The 18,930-nt window shown below is 45.0% G+C and overlaps 1 protein-coding gene and 1 long non-coding RNA gene across 2 annotated transcripts in view; one reads left to right on the forward strand and one right to left on the reverse strand.

Moving 5' to 3' along the window:
* The window catches only part of LOC139534069 (protein O-mannosyl-transferase TMTC1-like), a 103,651-nt gene extending 86,814 nt beyond the window's left edge, over positions 1–16,837 (reverse strand). The window contains exons 1-4 of the mRNA XM_071332763.1: positions 16,545–16,837; positions 12,412–12,589; positions 2,686–2,759; positions 2,294–2,470 (exon numbers count right to left, since the gene is read on the reverse strand). Of these exons, the coding sequence (XP_071188864.1) occupies positions 2,294–2,470; positions 2,686–2,759; positions 12,412–12,589; positions 16,545–16,837 (722 nt within the window). The remainder of the gene's footprint in view (positions 1–2,293; positions 2,471–2,685; positions 2,760–12,411; positions 12,590–16,544) is intronic.
* On the forward strand, positions 16,247–18,044 carry LOC139534072 (uncharacterized). The gene is made up of 2 exons (XR_011666902.1): positions 16,247–16,550; positions 17,823–18,044. It is a non-coding gene; the product is annotated as an uncharacterized lncRNA (long non-coding RNA).
* Positions 18,045–18,930: the final 886 nt, after the last annotated feature.

Below are 18,930 nucleotides of genomic sequence, written 5' to 3' on the forward strand. Positions count from 1 at the left end.
AAGTTCTGGGATACTGTAAAGTCCATGGAGAACAAGAGCACCTCCTCCCAGCTGCCCACTGCACTGAGGCTAGGTAACACGGTCACCACCGATAAATCCGTGATAATCGAAGACTTCAACAAGCATTTCTCAATGGCTGGCCATGCCTTCCTCCTGGCGACTCCAACCTTGGCCAACAGCCCCGCCCCCCCCGCTGCTACTCGCCCAAGCCTCCCCAGCTTCTCCTTTACCCAAATCCAGATAGCAGATGTTCTGAAAGAGCTGGAAAACCTGGACCCATACAAATCAGCTGGGCTTGACAATCTGGACCCCCTATTTCTGAAACTGTCCGCCGCCATTGTCGCACCCCCTATTACCAGCCTGTTCAACCTCTCCTTCGTATCATCTGAGATCCCCAAGGATTGGAAAGCTGCCGCGGTCATCCCCCTCTTCAAAGGGGGAGACACCCTGGACCCAAACTGTTACAGACCTATATCCATCCTGCCCTGCCTATCTAAGGTCTTCGAAAGCCAAGTCAACAAACAGATCACTGACCATCTCGAATCCCACCGTACCTTCTCCGCTGTGCAATCCGGTTTCCGAGCCGGTCACGGGTGCACCTCAGCCACGCTCAAGGTACTAAACGACATCATAACCGCCATCGATAAAAGACATTACTGTGCAGCCGTCTTCATCGACCTGGCCAAGGCTTTCGACTCTGTCAATCACCATATTCTTATCGGCAGACTCAGTAGCCTCGGTTTTTCTAATGACTGCCTTGCCTGGTTCACCAACTACTTTGCAGACAGAGTTCAGTGTGTCAAATCGGAGGGCATGTTGTCCGGTCCTCTGGCAGTCTCTATGGGGGTACCACAGGGTTCAATTCTCGGGCCGACTCTTTTCTCTGTATACATCAATGATGTTGCTCTTGCTGCGGGCGATTCCCTGATCCACCTCTACGCAGACGACACCATTCTATATACTTCCGGCCCTTCCTTGGACACTGTGCTATCTAACCTCCAAACGAGCTTCAATGCCATACAACACTCCTTCCGTGGCCTCCAACTGCTCTTAAACGCTAGTAAAACCAAATGCATGCTTTTCAACCGTTCGCTGCCTGCACCCGCACGCCCGACTAGCATCACCACCCTGGACGGTTCCGACCTAGAATATGTGGACATCTATAAGTACCTAGGTGTCTGGCTAGACTGCAAACTCTCCTTCCAGACTCATATCAAACATCTCCAATCCAAAATCAAATCAAGAATCGGCTTTCTATTCCGCAACAAAGCCTCCTTCACTCACGCCGCCAAACTTACCCTAGTAAAACTGACTATCCTACCGATCCTCGACTTCGGCGATGTCATCTACAAAATAGCTTCCAACACTCTACTCAGCAAACTGGATGCAGTTTATCACAGTGCCATTCGTTTTGTTACTAAAGCACCTTATACGACCCACCACTGCGACCTGTATGCCCTAGTCGGCTGGCCCTCGCTACATGTTCGTCGTCAGACCCACTGGCTCCAGGTCATCTACAAGGCTATGCTAGGTAAAGTGCCGCCTTATCTCAGTTCACTGGTCACGATGGCTACACCCACCCGCAGCACGCGCTCCAGCAGGTGTATCTCACTGATCATCCCTAAAGCTAAAACCTAATTTGGACGCCTTTCCTTCCAGTTCTCTGCTGCCTGCGACTGGAACGAATTGCAAAAATCTCTGAAGTTGGAGACTTTTATCTCCCTCAACAACTTTAAAAATCTGCTATCCGAGCAGCTAACCGATCGCTGCAGCTGTACATAGTCCATCTGTAAACTACCCACCCAATTTACCTACCTCACCCCCCATACTGCTTTTATTTATTTACTTTTCTGCTCTTTTGCACACCAGTATCTCTTCTTGCACATGATCATCTGATGATTTATCACTCCAGTGTTAATCTGCTAAATTGTAATTATTCGATTTATTGCCTACCTCATGCCTTTTGCACACATTGTATATAGATTCTCTTTTTTCTACCATGTTATTGACTTGTTTATTGTTTACTCCATGTGTAACTCTGTGTTGTCTGTTCACACTGCTATGCTTTATCTTGGCCAGGTCGCAGTTGCAAATGAGAACTTGTTCTCAACTAGCCTACCTGGTTTTAAATAAAGGTAAAAAAAATAAAAAAAAACACACAAGCTGACAATGGTGACAAAGGTATTCTTAGGCAATCAAGCCATCTTAACACACACACAAGCTGACAATGGTGACAAAGGTCTTCTTAGGCAATCAAGCCATCTTAACACACACACACACACACAGGACTTACAAGAGGAGGGGCTTGCGGCAGAGCACCAGGGCGTCGTAGAACACACACACCCCGAAGACGGTGATGCCCGTCTCCTTGACCAGCATGGCACAGGTACCCAGCAGCAGACTGGCACCCAGCGCCCACACAGACACAGTGGAGGGCAGACAGTCTGCAGAATCACACACACCCACACTCCTGGAGAGAGAGAGAGAGAGAGAGAGAGAGAGAGAGAGAGAGAGAGAGAGAGAGAGAGAGAGAGAGAGAGAGAGAAAAGAGAGAGAGAAAAAAAAGAGAGAGAGAAAGGGGGGGAGAGAGTGCTATTAAGTAAAGAGAAAATGCCGCCCAGTGTAAAAAAACTCCACACAATCCGCCCTCCATAGTAATGACAGAGAGAGAGAGGGTTTTCTCACCTAATATAGGAGAGAAAGGCCAGGAGGAACAACATGCAGGCCAAGACATCCGCCCTGCCCACGATACCAGACACCTGTAACATACACAGAGTTTGCATTAGTCCTGTGGCTCAGGTGACCCGGACAACCTGTAGACGAGTGACAGAGTAGAGTGGGTGTCCATAGGCAAGTCTATTGTGTTGCTAGGTTACACTGAGACACATAACTCTGTTACATAACACTGTGTTATGGTACAGTCTGTCAGAAAAGGTCCAGAGACAATTCAGGGCAAGTTGGAGATCACAGTACGACATTACTAATTTCTATATATTTACCACAAAGTGCCCTGATGTTTGAGCCTCTTCTCCAAGAGAGAGACCTAGTTAGGTGGCATTACATAAGGTGTGATGTGTTAGCTGGTGATATGTTAGGTTGTGTTATAGTTCTGTTTGGGTCTGGGGTACATTAAAAACTGCAGACCTCACTGGAACTTAAGTCTCTGCTGCAGCGAGGAAGTTAGTCAGACTGGATGAGCACACTGACATGTCCAACTAGGACTGAGATAAAGAACACAGAGAGAGACAGAGAGAGAGAGAGAGAGAGAGAGAGAGAGAGAGAGAGACTCTGAGAGATGAACTGGGTCAGATAGGAGTTGTGAGATCATAAATCTCAAAACCTCCAGGATAGGAAGACAGAGGGATGGAGAGAGGGAGGGGGTAAGGAGGAGAGAGGAGTGGGATTGCAATAGATGAGGAGGACGGGAAGAAGTAGATTGATTGCCACCCTCCAGAGAGTCTGTAAATATAACAGTTGGGTCCCAGACCCTTTTAATCTAATTGGCAAGACAGCCAACCTCTGTCACTGTGTGTGTGTGTGTGTGTGTGTGTGTGTGTGTGTGTGTGTGTGTGTGTGTGTGTGTGTGTGTGTGTGTGTGTGTGTGTGTGTGTGTGTGTGTGTGTGTGTGTGTGTGTGTGTGTGTGTGTAAGGGTACAGGGACCTCGGTTTGGTCTGCACTGTGAACCCGAATGAATACATACAAAATATATTTTAAAAAATACTAGGCCTACACTGCATTGTAGACATTTTTTGTAAATCGGAGCTAAAAAAAACATTTCAGGCTATTCCTAAAAGAAAACTAGAGCCTATGTGCACGTTGTAATCACTACTACAGGCCGAAACTAGTTTTGTGCGATGGCGTGGTCGTTAAACCAGGAGTCTCCATCATCCTTTAAAATCCCCAGTTTGGGAACATTTGGGCTTCCCAGTAGAGTACAACAGCGATAGAGAGAGAGAGTATGTTGCCACTGCTCAACGAGAGTACCCTATGCAGCAGCCAACACATCAAACACGTTGACACATTTACGCAGACATCACCCCAGTATTCCTACCTCCTGAGCAAGATTGAAACGCAAACAATATAACAAAAACCCAACTTAATCTCCCCTCTGCATTCAAGCAGCCCTTCGCAGCTAATGACCGGGCCAACGAAGTTACAAGAGCGATAGGTAGCCTATGTTAATAGCCGTGGATATGAGCCCATTATTGGTGGTTGAGAAGAATGGGGGGGGGTTTCGGCACTTGGTGAAAGTGCTCGAGCCACGCTACGAACTTCGCCCCCATTTCAGAAAACAGCTAGTATCCGCTCTATATAAGCAGGCTAAAGCCGAAGATCTGAATGAATTGGCCAATGACCCTGTGTTGCGCTTACTACAGATGGATGGACCTCCAAGGGCTACTTAACAGTAGGCAGGTTTCCAATGGCCCCGATTTATTCGACAGAAGCAATAACGTTGCGACATGTGTAATGGAAACTGCAGATAAGGAGACATTTTCAAATTATCGACAACATTTTTATCCATTTGACAAGGGTGGATTTTTATTTTGTCTAATTTTATTGTGACAAAATGATGGAAATGTTTTTTTATATATAAATTATGATTGGAGAATATTTTTGAAGGTACGCGTAAGGTCATCACGTAACTATAAGCTTTAATTAATTCTAAATGCCTGCTGCTTGCTAACTATAAATATATATATACAGTGGGGAGAACAAGTATTTGATACACTGCCGATTTTGCAGGTTTTCCTACTTACAAAGCATGTACAGGTCTGTAATTTTTATCATAGGTACACTTCAACTGTGAGAGACGGAATCTAAAACAAAAATCCAGAAAATCACAGTGTATGATTTTTAAGTAATTAATTTGCATTTTATTGCATGACATAAGTATTTGATCACCTACCAACCAGTAAGAATTCCAGCTCTCACAGACCTGTTAGTTTTTCTTTAAGAAGTCCTCCTGTTCTCCACTCATTACCTGTATTAACTGCACCTGTTTGAACTCGTTACCTGTATAAAAGACACCTGTCCACACACTCAATCAAACAGACTCCAACCTCTCCACAATGGCCAAGACCAGAGAGCTGTGTAAGGACATCAGGGATAAAATTGTAGACCTGCACAAGGCTGGGATGGGCTACAGGACAATAGGCAAGCAGCTTGGTGAGAAGGCAATAACTGTTGGCGCAGATATTAGAAAATGGAAGAAGTTCAAGATGACGGTCAATCACCCTTGGTCTGGGGCTCCATGCAAGATCTCACCTCGTGGGGCATCAATGATCATGAGGAAGGTGAGGGATCAGCCCAGAACTACACGGCAGGACCTGGTCAATGACCTGAAGAGAGCTGGGACCACAGTCTCAAAGAAAACCATTAGTAACACACTACGCAGTCATGGATTAAAATCCTGCAGAGCACGCAAGGTCCCCCTGCTCAAGCCAGCGCATTTCCAGGCCCGTCTGAAGTTTGTCAATGACCATCTGGATGATCCAGAGGAGGAATGGAAGAAGGTCATGTGGTCTGATGAGACAAAAATAGAGCTTTTTGGTCTAAACTCCACTCGCCGTGTTTGGAGGAAGAAGAAGGATGAGTACAACCCCAAGAACACCATCCCAACCGTGAAGCATGGAGGTGGAAACATCATTCTTTGGGGATGCTTTTCTGCAACGGGGACAGGACGACTGCACCGTATTGAGGGGAGGATGGATGGGGCCATGTATCGCGAGATCTTGGCCAACAACCACTTTCCCTCAGTAAGAGCATTGAAGATGGGTCGTGGCTGGGTCTTCCAGCATGTCAACGACCTGAAACACACAGCCAGAGCAACTAAGGATTGGCTTCATAAGAAGCATCTCAAGGTCCTGGAGTGGCCTAGCCAGTCTCCAGACCTGAACCCAATAGAAAATCTTTGGAGGGAGCTAAAAGTCCGTATTGCCCAGCGACAGCCCCGAAACCTGAAGGATCTGGAGAAGGTCTGTATGGAGGAGTGGGCCAAAATCAATGCTGCAGTGTGTGCAAACCTGGTCAAGAACTACAGGAAACGTATGATCTCTGTAATTGCAAACAAAGGTTTCTGTACCAAATATTCAGTTCTGCTTTTCTGATGTATCAAATACTTATGTCATGCAATAAAATGCAAATTAATTACTTAAAAATCATACAATGTGATTTTCTGGATTTTTGTTTTAGATTCCGTCTCTCACAGTTGAAGTGTACCTATGATAAAAATTACAGACCTCTACATGCTTTGTAAGTAGGAAAACCTGCAAAATCAGCAGTGTATCAAATACTTGTTCTCCCCACTGTATATGTAGATATTTGTCAAGGATTGTCCTGACTTTCAAGAATACCAGATTTGCTTTTCTGGTTGAACGGCAAGTTTCACCATCCACTTATTTCAGATGTCCAGTAGTGCACTTTCCCAATGGCACGGACCATGGCGATATGCTGGCACGGGATAATTATTAGACCATGGCTAATATTAGTTAATTATTGCATTCTATACATGCTGGCTTTCGCCGGCTATACCTGAGACATGAAACAGATGGGAGGGCATACAGTCTGTCACAAATGTATTCATGCGCAATTTGCCTAAATGGGTAACGGAAACACTTCAACCACAAACAGTTTATTCGACATTGTAGGTTTTTGAAAAAAAAGTTTTGTTTGTTTCTGTGGCGTCATTGCATCCAGCTGTTTTTAAATCGAAAAGATAGTTAAGATAGTTAAATGGAAACGTACCCTAGCAGGCAATTGTCGCATCTATTTTCTATGGAAACGTTGTAATTTTCGAAGAAAAATAAATAAATAATAATCACTGGACAAGTTAATGGAAACATAGCTAGTGCCCATTGCATTACCCAGGAGTGGGAAATGAGAAGTCGCCTGCTGTGCTACACACACGCCTCCTTCATGAGAGTCACACGAGAGCGCATATTGTTCTCTACCTAAGAAAAAAGTACAGCATAACATGTCTGAGCCATGTTTACATATTGATTTCACTCGCATATTTCACTCATTTGAGTGTTGTTGAGTAATCACTGCCGAATCATTTGTTTATATTGAATAAAATACAAAGTGTTGGTATTATTCCTGATGGTGCTCTCATTAAGCATTATTTGACTCGTGATCATATATGGAATCAGGAATACCAACACTTTGTATTTCCTAAATTAAGAAAAATGACCTACAGTAACTGCTGGTATTTCATTTTCCTGCTGTACAAGCTCATCACTAAAGCAGGGGGAGGAGCCCAGTATCATGTATATTTAATTCATGAGGAAGAAGAGAAGAGTCTTCCACCCTTCCCTGTCCTCACTCTCCTCCCTTTCAACTTCCTCTTCTGTCCCACCCCCCCATCCATTGCCCTTCATCCTTCACTTCCCCCCCTCTGTTCTTTCTCTCCTTTCATCTTCCTCTATCCATCCCTGCCTCCCACTGTGACTGAAGGTGACTCAGCAGTGTCATCTCGGTACACACACACACACACACACACACACACACACACACACACACACACTCTTTAACAATATATCTCAACTCAAAAACGCTCCCAGCCCTAACACTCACTTAAAATATCTAAATGTCCTACCCCATGGAGTACCAGCTGTGTGTGTGTGTGTGTGTGTGTGTGTGTGTGTGTGTGTGTGTGTGTGTGTGTGTGTGTGTGTGTGTGTGTGTGTGTGTGTGTGTGTGTGTGCGCACGTGCGTGTGTGCAGTGAGAAACACATATTCTGGTACATTCTGAGCCACACCCCTATAAGGCTACAACTGTTTCTAATAGAATGTGCTTTAGAGACACACCCTGCCCCTTGGAAAGGTCTAATGGGACATTTGGTACTGATTTACAGTGTGTGTGTGTGTGTGTGTTAACTCATGTTAAAAAGGAACCACCAGCTTTCATATGTTCTCATGTTCCGAGCAAGGAACTTAAACGTTAGCTTTCTTACATGGCACATATTGCATTTTTACTTTCTTCTCCAACACTTTGTTTTTGCATTATTTAAACCAAATTGAACATGTTTCATTATTTATTTGAGGCTAAATTGATTTTATTGATGTATTATATTAAGTTAAAATAAGTGTTAATTCAGTATTGTTGTAAGTGTCATTATTACAAATAAATAAATAAATAAATAAATAAATAAATATCGACCGATTAATCGGTATCGGCCTTTTTTGGTCCTCCAACAATCGGTATCGGCATTGAAAAATCATAATCGGTCGACCTCTAATCCCTATTACCGTAAAGTACTACCCTACCACACACCCCTATTACAGTAAAGTACTACCCTACCACACACCCCTATTACAGTAAAGTACTACCCTACCACACACCCCTATTACAGTAAAGTACTACCCTACCACACACCCCTATTACAGTAAAGTACTACCCTACCACACACCCCTATTACAGTAAAGTACTAACCTACCACACATCCCTACTACAGTAAACTTATTTTTGTAACTTATTTTGTACATAATGTTGCCGCTACCATCTCTAATGACCAAAAAATTAATTCTAGACATCAGGACTGCGATTACTCACCACGGACTAGCAGAATCCTATTTTTACTTTCACGACTCTGACGAGCCCGACGTGAAGGATACACTGCTTCCTCGGGAACAGGCCCCGATCCCCATGATCTGCGTGAAGAGGAGGCGGAGAAAGAGGGGCCGAAGGTCGGGATCGAATAAACCCCCACTTCCCTCCATTCTGCTAGCAAACATGCAATCCTTGGACAATAAAATCGCCGAGTTACACGGAAGATTAATCTACCAACAGGACATTAAAAACTGTAACATCTTATGCTTCAAGGAGTCGTGGCTGAACGACGACAACATCAACATACAGCTGGACGGTTATACGATGTACCAGCAGGATAGAACAGCGGCGTCTCGTAAGACAAGGTGTGGAGGTCTACGTATTTTTGTAAATAACAGCTTGTGCACGATATCTAAGGAAGTCTCAAGCTATTACTCACCTGATGTAGAGTATCTCATGATAAGCTATAGACCACACTACCTACCGATAGTTTTCATCTCTATTATTTGTAGCTGTTTACATACCACCACAGTCAGAGGCTGGCACTAAGACAGCATTGAATGAGCTGTATTCCGCCATTAGCAAAAAAGAAAACGCTCACCCGGAGGTGGCGCCTAGTAGCCGGGGACTTAAATGCAGTGAACTTAAATCAGTTTTACCAAATTTCTATCAGCATGGTAAAATGTGCAACCAGAGGAAAAAGAACTCTGGATCACCTATACTCCACACACAGAAATACAAAGCTCTCCCTCGCACTCCATTTGGCAAATCTGACCATAATTCTATCCTCCTGATTCCTGCTTATAAGCAAAAATGTAATCAAGAAGCATCAGTGACTAGATCAATAAAAAAAGTGGTCAGAGGAAGCATGCTAAGCTACAGGACTGTTTTGCTAGCACAGACTGAATATGTTCCAGGATTCCTCCGATGGCATTGAGGAGTACACCACATCAGTCATTGGCTTCATCAATTAGTGTATCGATGACGTCGTCCCCACAGTGACTGTACGTACATATCCCAACCAGAAGCCATGGATTACAGACAGCATCCGCACTGAGCTAAAGGCTAGAGCTGCCACTTTCAAGGAGCGGGACTCTAACCCGGAAGCTTATAAGAAATCCCGCTATGCCCTCGGACGAATCTTCAAAACAGGCAAAGCGTCAATACAGGACTAAGATCAAATCATACTACACAACCATTACAGACTACAAAGGGAAGCACAGCCAAGAGCTGCCCAGTGACACGAGCCTACCAGACGAGCTAAACTACTTCTATGCTCTCTTCGAGGCAAATAACACTGAAACATACATGAGAGCACCAGCTGTTCTGGAAGACTGTGTGATCACGCTGTCTGCCGCCAATGTCATCTATGCATAGTCACTTTAATAACTCTAACTACATACTACCTCAAATAACCGGTGCCCTCGCACATTGACTCGGTATCGGTACCCCCCTGTATATAGTCTCGCTGTTGTTATTTCACTGCTGCTCTTTAATTACTTGTTACTTTTATTCTTATCTGTATTTTTTTGAAACTGCATTGTTGGTTAGGGGCTCGTAAGTAAGCAGTGCACTGTTGTATTCGGTGCATGTGACTAATAAAATTTGATTTAAAGTACTACCTCACCACACACCCCTACTACAGTAAAGTACTACCCCACCACACATCCCTACTACAGTACTCAGTAATTAGCCTTGTCCAAGCCAGAACGGCCTGGGCCCATCCTGTTTCTGTAGCGTGAGGCAGCTTGATGTACAAGTACACCCCCTGGGCAGGACGCTAGTCAGTACCATACTAATCCTATTTAACCCAGCACCAAACATGTCCATAAACCTATAGTGATAGACGGTACCTCTGACAGTGGTGACACAATGGTGACAGTGATACACTGAACTGACGGACACAAAGGTGTTTCAATAATAGCTATTGTGTTAACCAGAGCTGCTGTAATAGTAAGTATGGCTCTCCCACCTCTCCACTGCTGTCTCCTGGCCTGCTCTGCTCTACACACACTGGGCTCTGTTCACTGGCACAAACACACACACACAAAACACAGACTACCTCCTTCGAGCCAATTACACAATTTTGCAGGAATTTGAACACAGCTGCAGCTCCCCCACTCTAAACTTAACACGTGGAGAAGAATATACAATACAGCCCAAGGACACAGACCCAAACACATATATCACACACACCACACGCACTCTTTCTCCCTCAGGTCTTCAAAATATGCATTTTCTTAATAACATGGTGTTAAAAGTCAGGAGGAAAATTATTCTATCTACAGTATGGCGTCCCTCACCTCTGTCTGGCCTGTCTTTTCCCTACAGCTAAGACACTCAACAAGATCTACTTCGCCATGCCAACCATGTGTGTGCCTAAGTGGACAGTGAGACACACAGACGGTCAGTGGGGTCCCCACATGACCTGACCAGTCTGTCTCAGCAGCCGCCATTGAGAAGAGAGGAGAGTGGGTTGAATAGAGGGCTTTCAGCCTTGAACAGCACCTCCATTCACTGGCTGCAGATCTGAATGACTGCATCTTTATGGCGGCCATATTGGATAGGAAGACCGGGACTGTGTGATGCCAGGAGCTCCACAGAGAGGGTGAGGGATAAGCCACTTTTTAATCTCTGCCTTATTGTGGTGTGTGTGTGTGTCCCTCCTCATCAGTATAAGTGAAGTGAACTCCAGCTGGTCCCCTGGCTAATGACGTAACCGGTTTACTGCACTGAGTTCATCAGACTCTGGTACCACTAGCACAGTCACTCACTGCAGAGACACAGCACTGCCAAAGACCTGCCACTACACAGCCCCGGCATCAGCCCCAGCCCTCAGAATGACTGACTAGCTACTTACTGCCTAGCAGACTGACACTGGGTGGAAATGGGACTGGAGCTCCTGAAAATGTATGCTAGTGAGGCTAGTGCTGGAATGAGCTAGGAAGCTAAAGACTGATTCGAGTGGCTGTGGATGTGGACAGGGGTTATGAGCTGGAGGTTGGTCCATGATTAGTTTATGGTTTAGGGAGAAGGTTGGGCGATGAAGCCTGGGCTGAAGCTCACACTGGGGACAGATGGAAGGATGAAGGGAACTGCAGGATTAACACTAGAGAGACTAAGGCTGATTGGGATGCTAGACTAGACACAGACTGGGAGCAGCCCTGGTCTCGTCTCTCCCCTCTGCATTTTCATCTTCCCTTCTCTGCTCCTCTCTCTGTGTTAGGGGCTCAAGGGAGCACCCTGTAGAGCTCTATAGTATAGCTCAGCTCTCACCCCTGCTGCTCTTTATTCAGCTCCCTCTTGCTCTCTTTCTCTCCCTCGCCCGCTCCTCCTTTTATCCTTCGCTCTCTCCACCATCTCATACATTCCTCTGCCTCGCCCTCTCCACATTTTTTCTCTTTCGCCCTTTTCATCTCTCTCTCTGTTTCCCCTCAGTGTCTCTGCAGAGCTCTAACTTTAACACAGCGGTCTTTCTTCTTCCTTCACCTGTGAGAACGAATTATAATTCTCCTCCACACAGGACTTGCATACATTTCCCGAATTGTAAAACGTGCCTCGCTACTTTTCAAACATTCAAAACTAAATTCATGGAGCTGGAACTGCAATATGAAACCGGGAAGGCTGCCTTTTCCGGACTTACTGAACAGGGACCTGATTCACCAGTAGCGAGACGCGTGAGTGAGAGCACAGTTAGTCACAGATTGCCATGTCAGAGGATGACTGCATGTGTCCCGAGGTAGTGCTACTCTACAATATGTGAAGGAATCAATGTCATTGGTCTTACACGTGAGGGAGTGAGTCATTGAGAAGAAGCATGTCTGCTAGAGGGGGTTGTGTGTGTGTGTGTGCGCATACTCACAGCCTCAGTGTGTATGGGGTGCACAGCGAAGAGGAGGGCGGTGAGGAAGGCCAGACGGGGGTCGTCGAACACGCAACGATCACACGTGTGCATGAGCAGACAGGTCACGGCACAGTGAAGACACACGTTGACCACATGGAAGTAGAGAGGGGTCATTCCACCCAAGAGGATGTTCAATCTGATGGAGAGAGAGAGAGAGAGAGAGAGAGAGAGAGAGAGAGCAATCACCATTTTACCATCATAATTAGAGAGAAAAGAGACTTATTCAAACTAAAACTGCAGGATATGAAACATTTGCTGCTAATGTATCACAGCCACACTGTGTCAGGAACTGTGACCCTCCTTTACAGTTTCCTCCATCACCAATGACTACAGTCCAATCACGGCTGGGGTCAATTCCATTCGACCTGAGTCAATTAAATTCAGGACGGGTATCTAACTTAAGGTAATTACATGAATTGAATACAATTAAATTCATTTTTGGTGAGGATATTCCCTTCCCTTAATTACCCGATTTTAAATGGATGAGCCTAACCCTAACTATTTTACACATGAATGAAGCAGAGCATTTTGGAATCCCAGCACAGAAACACATATAATCTCCCTCTAAAGAAGCTTTTTGGTGGTGTAATAAGGCTGAGATACGCCATTTGGAATCTTCATAGAATATATCTCATATCTGCATATATTAGTCTGTTCAAATAACATTTTTCCCACCCACATACAGTTATGACACAGTACTAAACATCTCCATTACACACCCAGGTACAGAAAACCATTTGTTCAGGTTATATAAAAGCATTTCTCCGTGAGATTGTAATTACGATTCCTCCCCCGTCTCAGAGAAGAATCCCAACCCCAAACCTCCATTATGAATTCAATTACAGTATTACACCATCTCTGTAAAACAGCCTGTTTCTCTCATCATTAAACAAGCACAGTCTGACTCCTAATGTGAAGAAACCCACACATTTCCAGGATGAAAGACTTGGAGAATCTGAAACTTAACTAAACTAGAAAGAAGGGAATCTGAAGAGAACGTAACATGGGTTTTAATGGGGGAAAGACCGTAGAGCTGATTGTCATACATAAGCGATAATGGGGATGTCTCATAAAAGCCAACGTCCAATCCATTAAGTGATGATGAAAAACAGGCTCCACCCCTCCTATATCCTGTGTTACATCATAGATCATACATAGTGGATGTTGTAGGATGCCCTGGGGAGAGGGTATTAACACGTGTATGCCAGCCCTCTGATGTGATCTTGTTATAGGCCTTCTCAGTGAGTCATGGCGGATGTGCACTCTGTTATTAAAACTCATGCATTTCAATTAGAGACCAGAGACTGGACAGCGGACAATTTCCTGTCAATGTGATCTGACCAGGAAAAACAAGGCCTTTCTTATACCCTACGACTAGGATCTGGAGGTTTTCCACACCACATCCCCTGACCAGGAAAAACTCTGGGCCCACCACTGTATAGGTGTCATTTTTATTTCATCGTTGCCTAGCTACAGCACTATAGTCCCTGTATTGTGATAGAAGAGAAGTGTTGAGACGTGCAGGTAGAGTGGTTACACTGGTCAATGCTGAAACAGACAGGTATCCAGCTCTCAGCCTGTAGCCTGGCTGTGTTGGAGGGGACAGGGGATATGACAGAGGCTTCAGCAGATTGTGTGTCTTTACACTGTTGTACCATGTTTATACTATGTCCTCTGGGTGGGATTCAAGAGGGGGGGGGGGGGGTGCTGGACCGTATGCTGTGATCTCATAGCCTGTCTTTCTGTCATTCTCAGTTGTTGGTCCCCTCCTGCTCTCTCCCCAAAGCCATCGTTCCATTAACAGGCTACTTTAGAGTGCTTCGGGGGTGTGTGTCCTTCACCTTGAGGACCGTCTCGGAGGCCCGACAGTGATCACTGACACAGAAACACACTGCTATACTGAGCACAGAGCCCCCACAGGCCCAGGTGTGTATGTGTGCGTTCGTCTGTGTGTGTGTGTATGAGGTGTGAGTCCCTGCATGTCAAAATGACAGATATACCTAGCAGGTCCTCAAGGGCATAGGTGTGTGTGTGTGTGTGTGTGTGTGTGTGTGTGTGTCCATATGTACCACTGTCCCATATACGGTACATGTGTGTAAATAGGCACTTAGTCTCCCATAATAAGGAAGCATACATGCAAATGTGAGTCAGATTTGCCCCATTTAGTCTGAACTTAAAGAGAACACAGAGGAGACCAGACAAGGTACTGTAGTGTCACTGAGACACTGACAACTGATCTCCTCCCTTCTCTCTGTGCTGTCACAAAGTATTAGACTACAGGCTTGAGACAGGCAGACACTCAGGAGTAGCTTGTGTATATGCGTGAGCTTACACACCACAGAGAATGCATCTGGCCAGCTTTGGGCTATGTGTAGATGGAGATTCAGCTGCTTGGCTTGACAGCAGTGTGTGGGTAACCAACTGCAGAACCAGAAGGAGAGCGCTACACAACCAGATGCTCCATCCATCGTCTCAAAAGAGAGAAACCCCATTCAAAGCCTCAGCACATCGGCCTTCCCTCTCCCCCTTAACCAGCGCACTAAGTATTCAGCACGCACACACAGCAGCTGACAACCTCTCTGTTGTCATAATCAGCATCTCGCGTCTTCAGCTCTGAATGTGCCCTTTTCAAAGACGATGTTGACACCTACACGCTCAACACAGGAATGTAGCGCAGAGAATAAAAAATCACTTATTTGAAATGTATTTTCTGGCGCATCGTGCAGTGTCGGGAGGAGCAGCACGTGGTTGTCAGACGGTTCAGGCTCTGAGAAGAGGTCAGAGGATACAGCGACAGAGTGACGGTGGAGATGATGTCTTACTAAGCAATCAAAGTATTAGAATAGATAAGTCCCATACATAGGATGGTGTGTGTGTGTGTGTGTGTATCCACAGCCCTGTGCAAAAAAGAAGCACAAAGCTTTACCACGCAGAGAATCGGTTCATATTAGTATTCCATCTATTGTTTATATTTCAACTGTATTGCCTGCTGAAGAAAACCAAGCAATTTGTGCCCTCACCGATTACATAAAGACCTGCTAGACATGTTTACTAGGCCGCCATTGTAAATAACAATTTGTTCATAATTAACTGACTTGCCTAGTTAAATATCAATCCTACATGTGCTAGATAGAAACAGAGCCTGGAGTTTTCTGTCGACTTTTTTTGTGTGTAGTTTTCATATCAACACATCTTTCAAATAGTCTGTAGTATGTTTTTCATCAATCTTTGAAATATGTAGGCTATTAATGTTTCTGGTTGACTAACGCTTGAGCCGAAAGCCAGAATCCTCCCGCGTCCCATTGCGCTGCCTGTGACACCCCCTCTCCAGTGTGTGTGCCCGGAGATTAAATTGACACTGGCTGGAAAAGTTCTCTTGAATGACGACTGTTTGTTTAGTTGATACAACAACATTCAACACTCATTTCCCAAAATGTGGCCGATAAATGTTCTGGAGTGTCAAACATATCCGCCAAAATACATTGAAGTGAACGTGAGTGCGAATTCTGGGATTCCACAGAAAGCAACAAGTGTGTAGGCAAAAAACAGTCAATATCTGCCCGGTCCAGCTAACATACTGTATGTCGACTCTAGGCTATTTTAAAATGTTTCAAGTAGCACATTGTAAGATCAAGGAGCACAAATCAAATCGGATTTTCTTGCGAGCGAGCAGTGTTCATGGCACGCTTCAGCAAGTTTAGCTAACTGCGCAACCGGACCGCCGTAGCAGTCTGTTTATAACCCATTAGGCTACGTACATGTTTGTTTATGGTAAGTGTAGATGTGCGTCGTTCATGACCGCTGGCAATCGACCAAGCTCAACCCAGCTCAAACCAAGAAGTAACCTACAATAGGCTAGCCTATGACGTCAGCCTATTTCTGGGAACGGATACATGGTATTAATTGTATCCAATCACAGGTAGGATAGCTGACGAGCCCAGCGCACTTCTGGACATTGCCACCAACTTCTGCAACATTGTTTCTCATTCCAGCCCGAGACCCAGCTGTTCAAGTTAACTACAGAGACTTTACTTTGCAACCGATGCTGGGCAGATAACCACAGAGAGCTATAGGGGAGAGAGCGAACTTACTTGAAGGTGAGGATGCATAACGGTCTGTAGGACTTGTGGCTTGTGTTGTCCGCCATCCTCTTGCCCCAAAAGTCGTTGGAGAAGATGCTCTGCAGGCTGGACCCGGGCCGGACGTCGGGGTTATTGCTGATAGCCCACACATCGTCGTGCACGAACTCCCCGTGCAGAGAGTTGCTGTAGCACAGCGCGCACAGAGCCAGCAACACGGCATATCGACCCGCTCCTCTCCCTGCTTCTAACGGGACCGACAGGCGGAGCCGGCCAGGGGTCTTCTCTCGTCCGTGTACTGTCATGTCGGCCCTTGCATGGCAACAAGCCGCTTGGGTCTGGGAAAAAGCCGGGGTGAGTGGGGAGCCATATCCGTTCCGCTAGACAGGCAGGTAGCGACTGTTGTTGCCTACTGTGGGCTGCGGGGACTGACTATGAAGCAGCCAGCGAAATGAGAAGCCTCCTCTTGACGCATGCGCACGGCGCAGTACGGGCCTTCGCAGAGCTAGAGAGGTTCATTAGCACCATCTAGATCGAAAATCAATAGCGCGCGGCGTACTGTTTCAGCCGACATGACCTTTATCTTTAGACTAGGACAACAATAAACGAATGATTGTCTAGGACGGACCATGCGGGGACGCGCTAATAGAGTGAGTTAGATACATGCCCGTGTCCTGTCAGTCTGAGTGGGAGAGATGAGAAAACAAAGACCTTGTCTGTCTCTGTGAGCTCGAGGTCACTGACTCTTACCCTGCTAAGCGGGTTATTATACACACAAAAAAATGAGGGGTTCAACAAGGGTTCTTCTAAGATCCTCAAAAAACCTTAGGGTTCTTGGCACTGAAAATTGCCCCTAAAAAGGTTATTCCAAGAAGAACCTCCATAGGAGGTGGGGTTCATCGAGGAACCTCCTTAGTTGGTGGGTGTTCTTGCAGGAACCTAACTGCCCAACTGAAACATTTGGATTTTAATTTGAAAGGACAGCAGGTGCAGGCACTTAAATGAAAATGTAAAGATGTCCTCGTGATCTACATTAATATTGTTTTAGGATGATATTTGTGCAAATCTTTCTAAAACAGAAAATGGACACAATCCAATGGATATCAATCAACAAAGAAGTAAGAATATGTAGGCTATGATAATATGTTGAAGGCTAGCTGTATTGGGTGCAGATGACTGAACTGCTCACTTATGTGTCTGCAGGTATCTGAACAAAATCCAAGGTATGAATACTGTCATGTGCATGTTTTGTTAAACATCTGTATAATTACTCTTTTTTGGGATTCACAGACTTCACCCTCCCTACACCTCTGATGAATATAACAGGAAACCTGTTCAATCACCATGCACTGCAAAATCATTCTGGCTATGGATACGGAGAACATCAACACATTAACATCAACACGTCAGAGGGTATACCCATTGGACTTGGGGCTCTGATGGGAGTTTACCTCATATTTACATGTTTTATTCTGTTTGCCACTAAAATCATAATAAACACTGACAACTAAACTATTGTGTTATTGTTGTTATTGCTATGCATATTATTAATAATATGAATATTAATAATAATAGGGTAGGGGGGTAGATCAAAAATTAACCAAAAAGTTCAAAGTTTCAAAAAGTTCTTTGACAATCCATTAAAAGGGGTTCTTCGGCGAACTTATAGGGGTTCCCCCACAGTTTCAATTTGAAGAACCCCTAAATAATACTCCAGGAACCTTTCATTTTTAGAGTGTACACTGAGTGAACAAAAACATTAGGAAAACCTGCTCTTTCCGTGACATAGACTGACCAGGTGAATCCACATGAAAGCTTATTGATGTCATCTGTTAAATCCACAAATCCAGTGTAGATTGACTGCCAGGACCTGGGATCAAGGGAGACACTCAAATGTTTTAGTACTATATCTCTTGACACAATGATGAAAATAATCATGGCCTCTAAACCTTCAAGCTGCATATTGGACCCTATTCCAACTAAACTTCTGAAAGAGCTGCTTCCTGTGCTTGGCCCTCCTATGTTGAACATAATAAACGTCTCTCTATCCACCGGATGTGTACCAAACTCACTAAAAGTGGCAGTAATAAAGCCTCTCTTGAAAAAGCCAAACCTTGACCCAGAAAATATAAAAAACTATCGGCCTATATCGAATCTCCCATTCCTCTCAAAACATTTTGAAAAAGCTGTTGCGCAACAACTCACTGCCTTCCTGAAGACAAACAATGTATACGAAACGCTTCAGTCTGGTTTTAGACCCCATCATAGCACTGAGACTGCACTTGTGAAGGTGGTAAATTACATTTTAATGACGTCAGACCGAGGCTCTGCATCTGTCCTCGTGCTCCTAGACCTTAGTGCTGCTTTTGATAGCATTGATCACCACATTCTTTTGGAG

This window comes from Salvelinus alpinus, chromosome 11 (assembly GCF_045679555.1).
Source record: "Salvelinus alpinus chromosome 11, SLU_Salpinus.1, whole genome shotgun sequence".
NCBI lineage: Eukaryota > Metazoa > Chordata > Actinopteri > Salmoniformes > Salmonidae > Salvelinus > Salvelinus alpinus.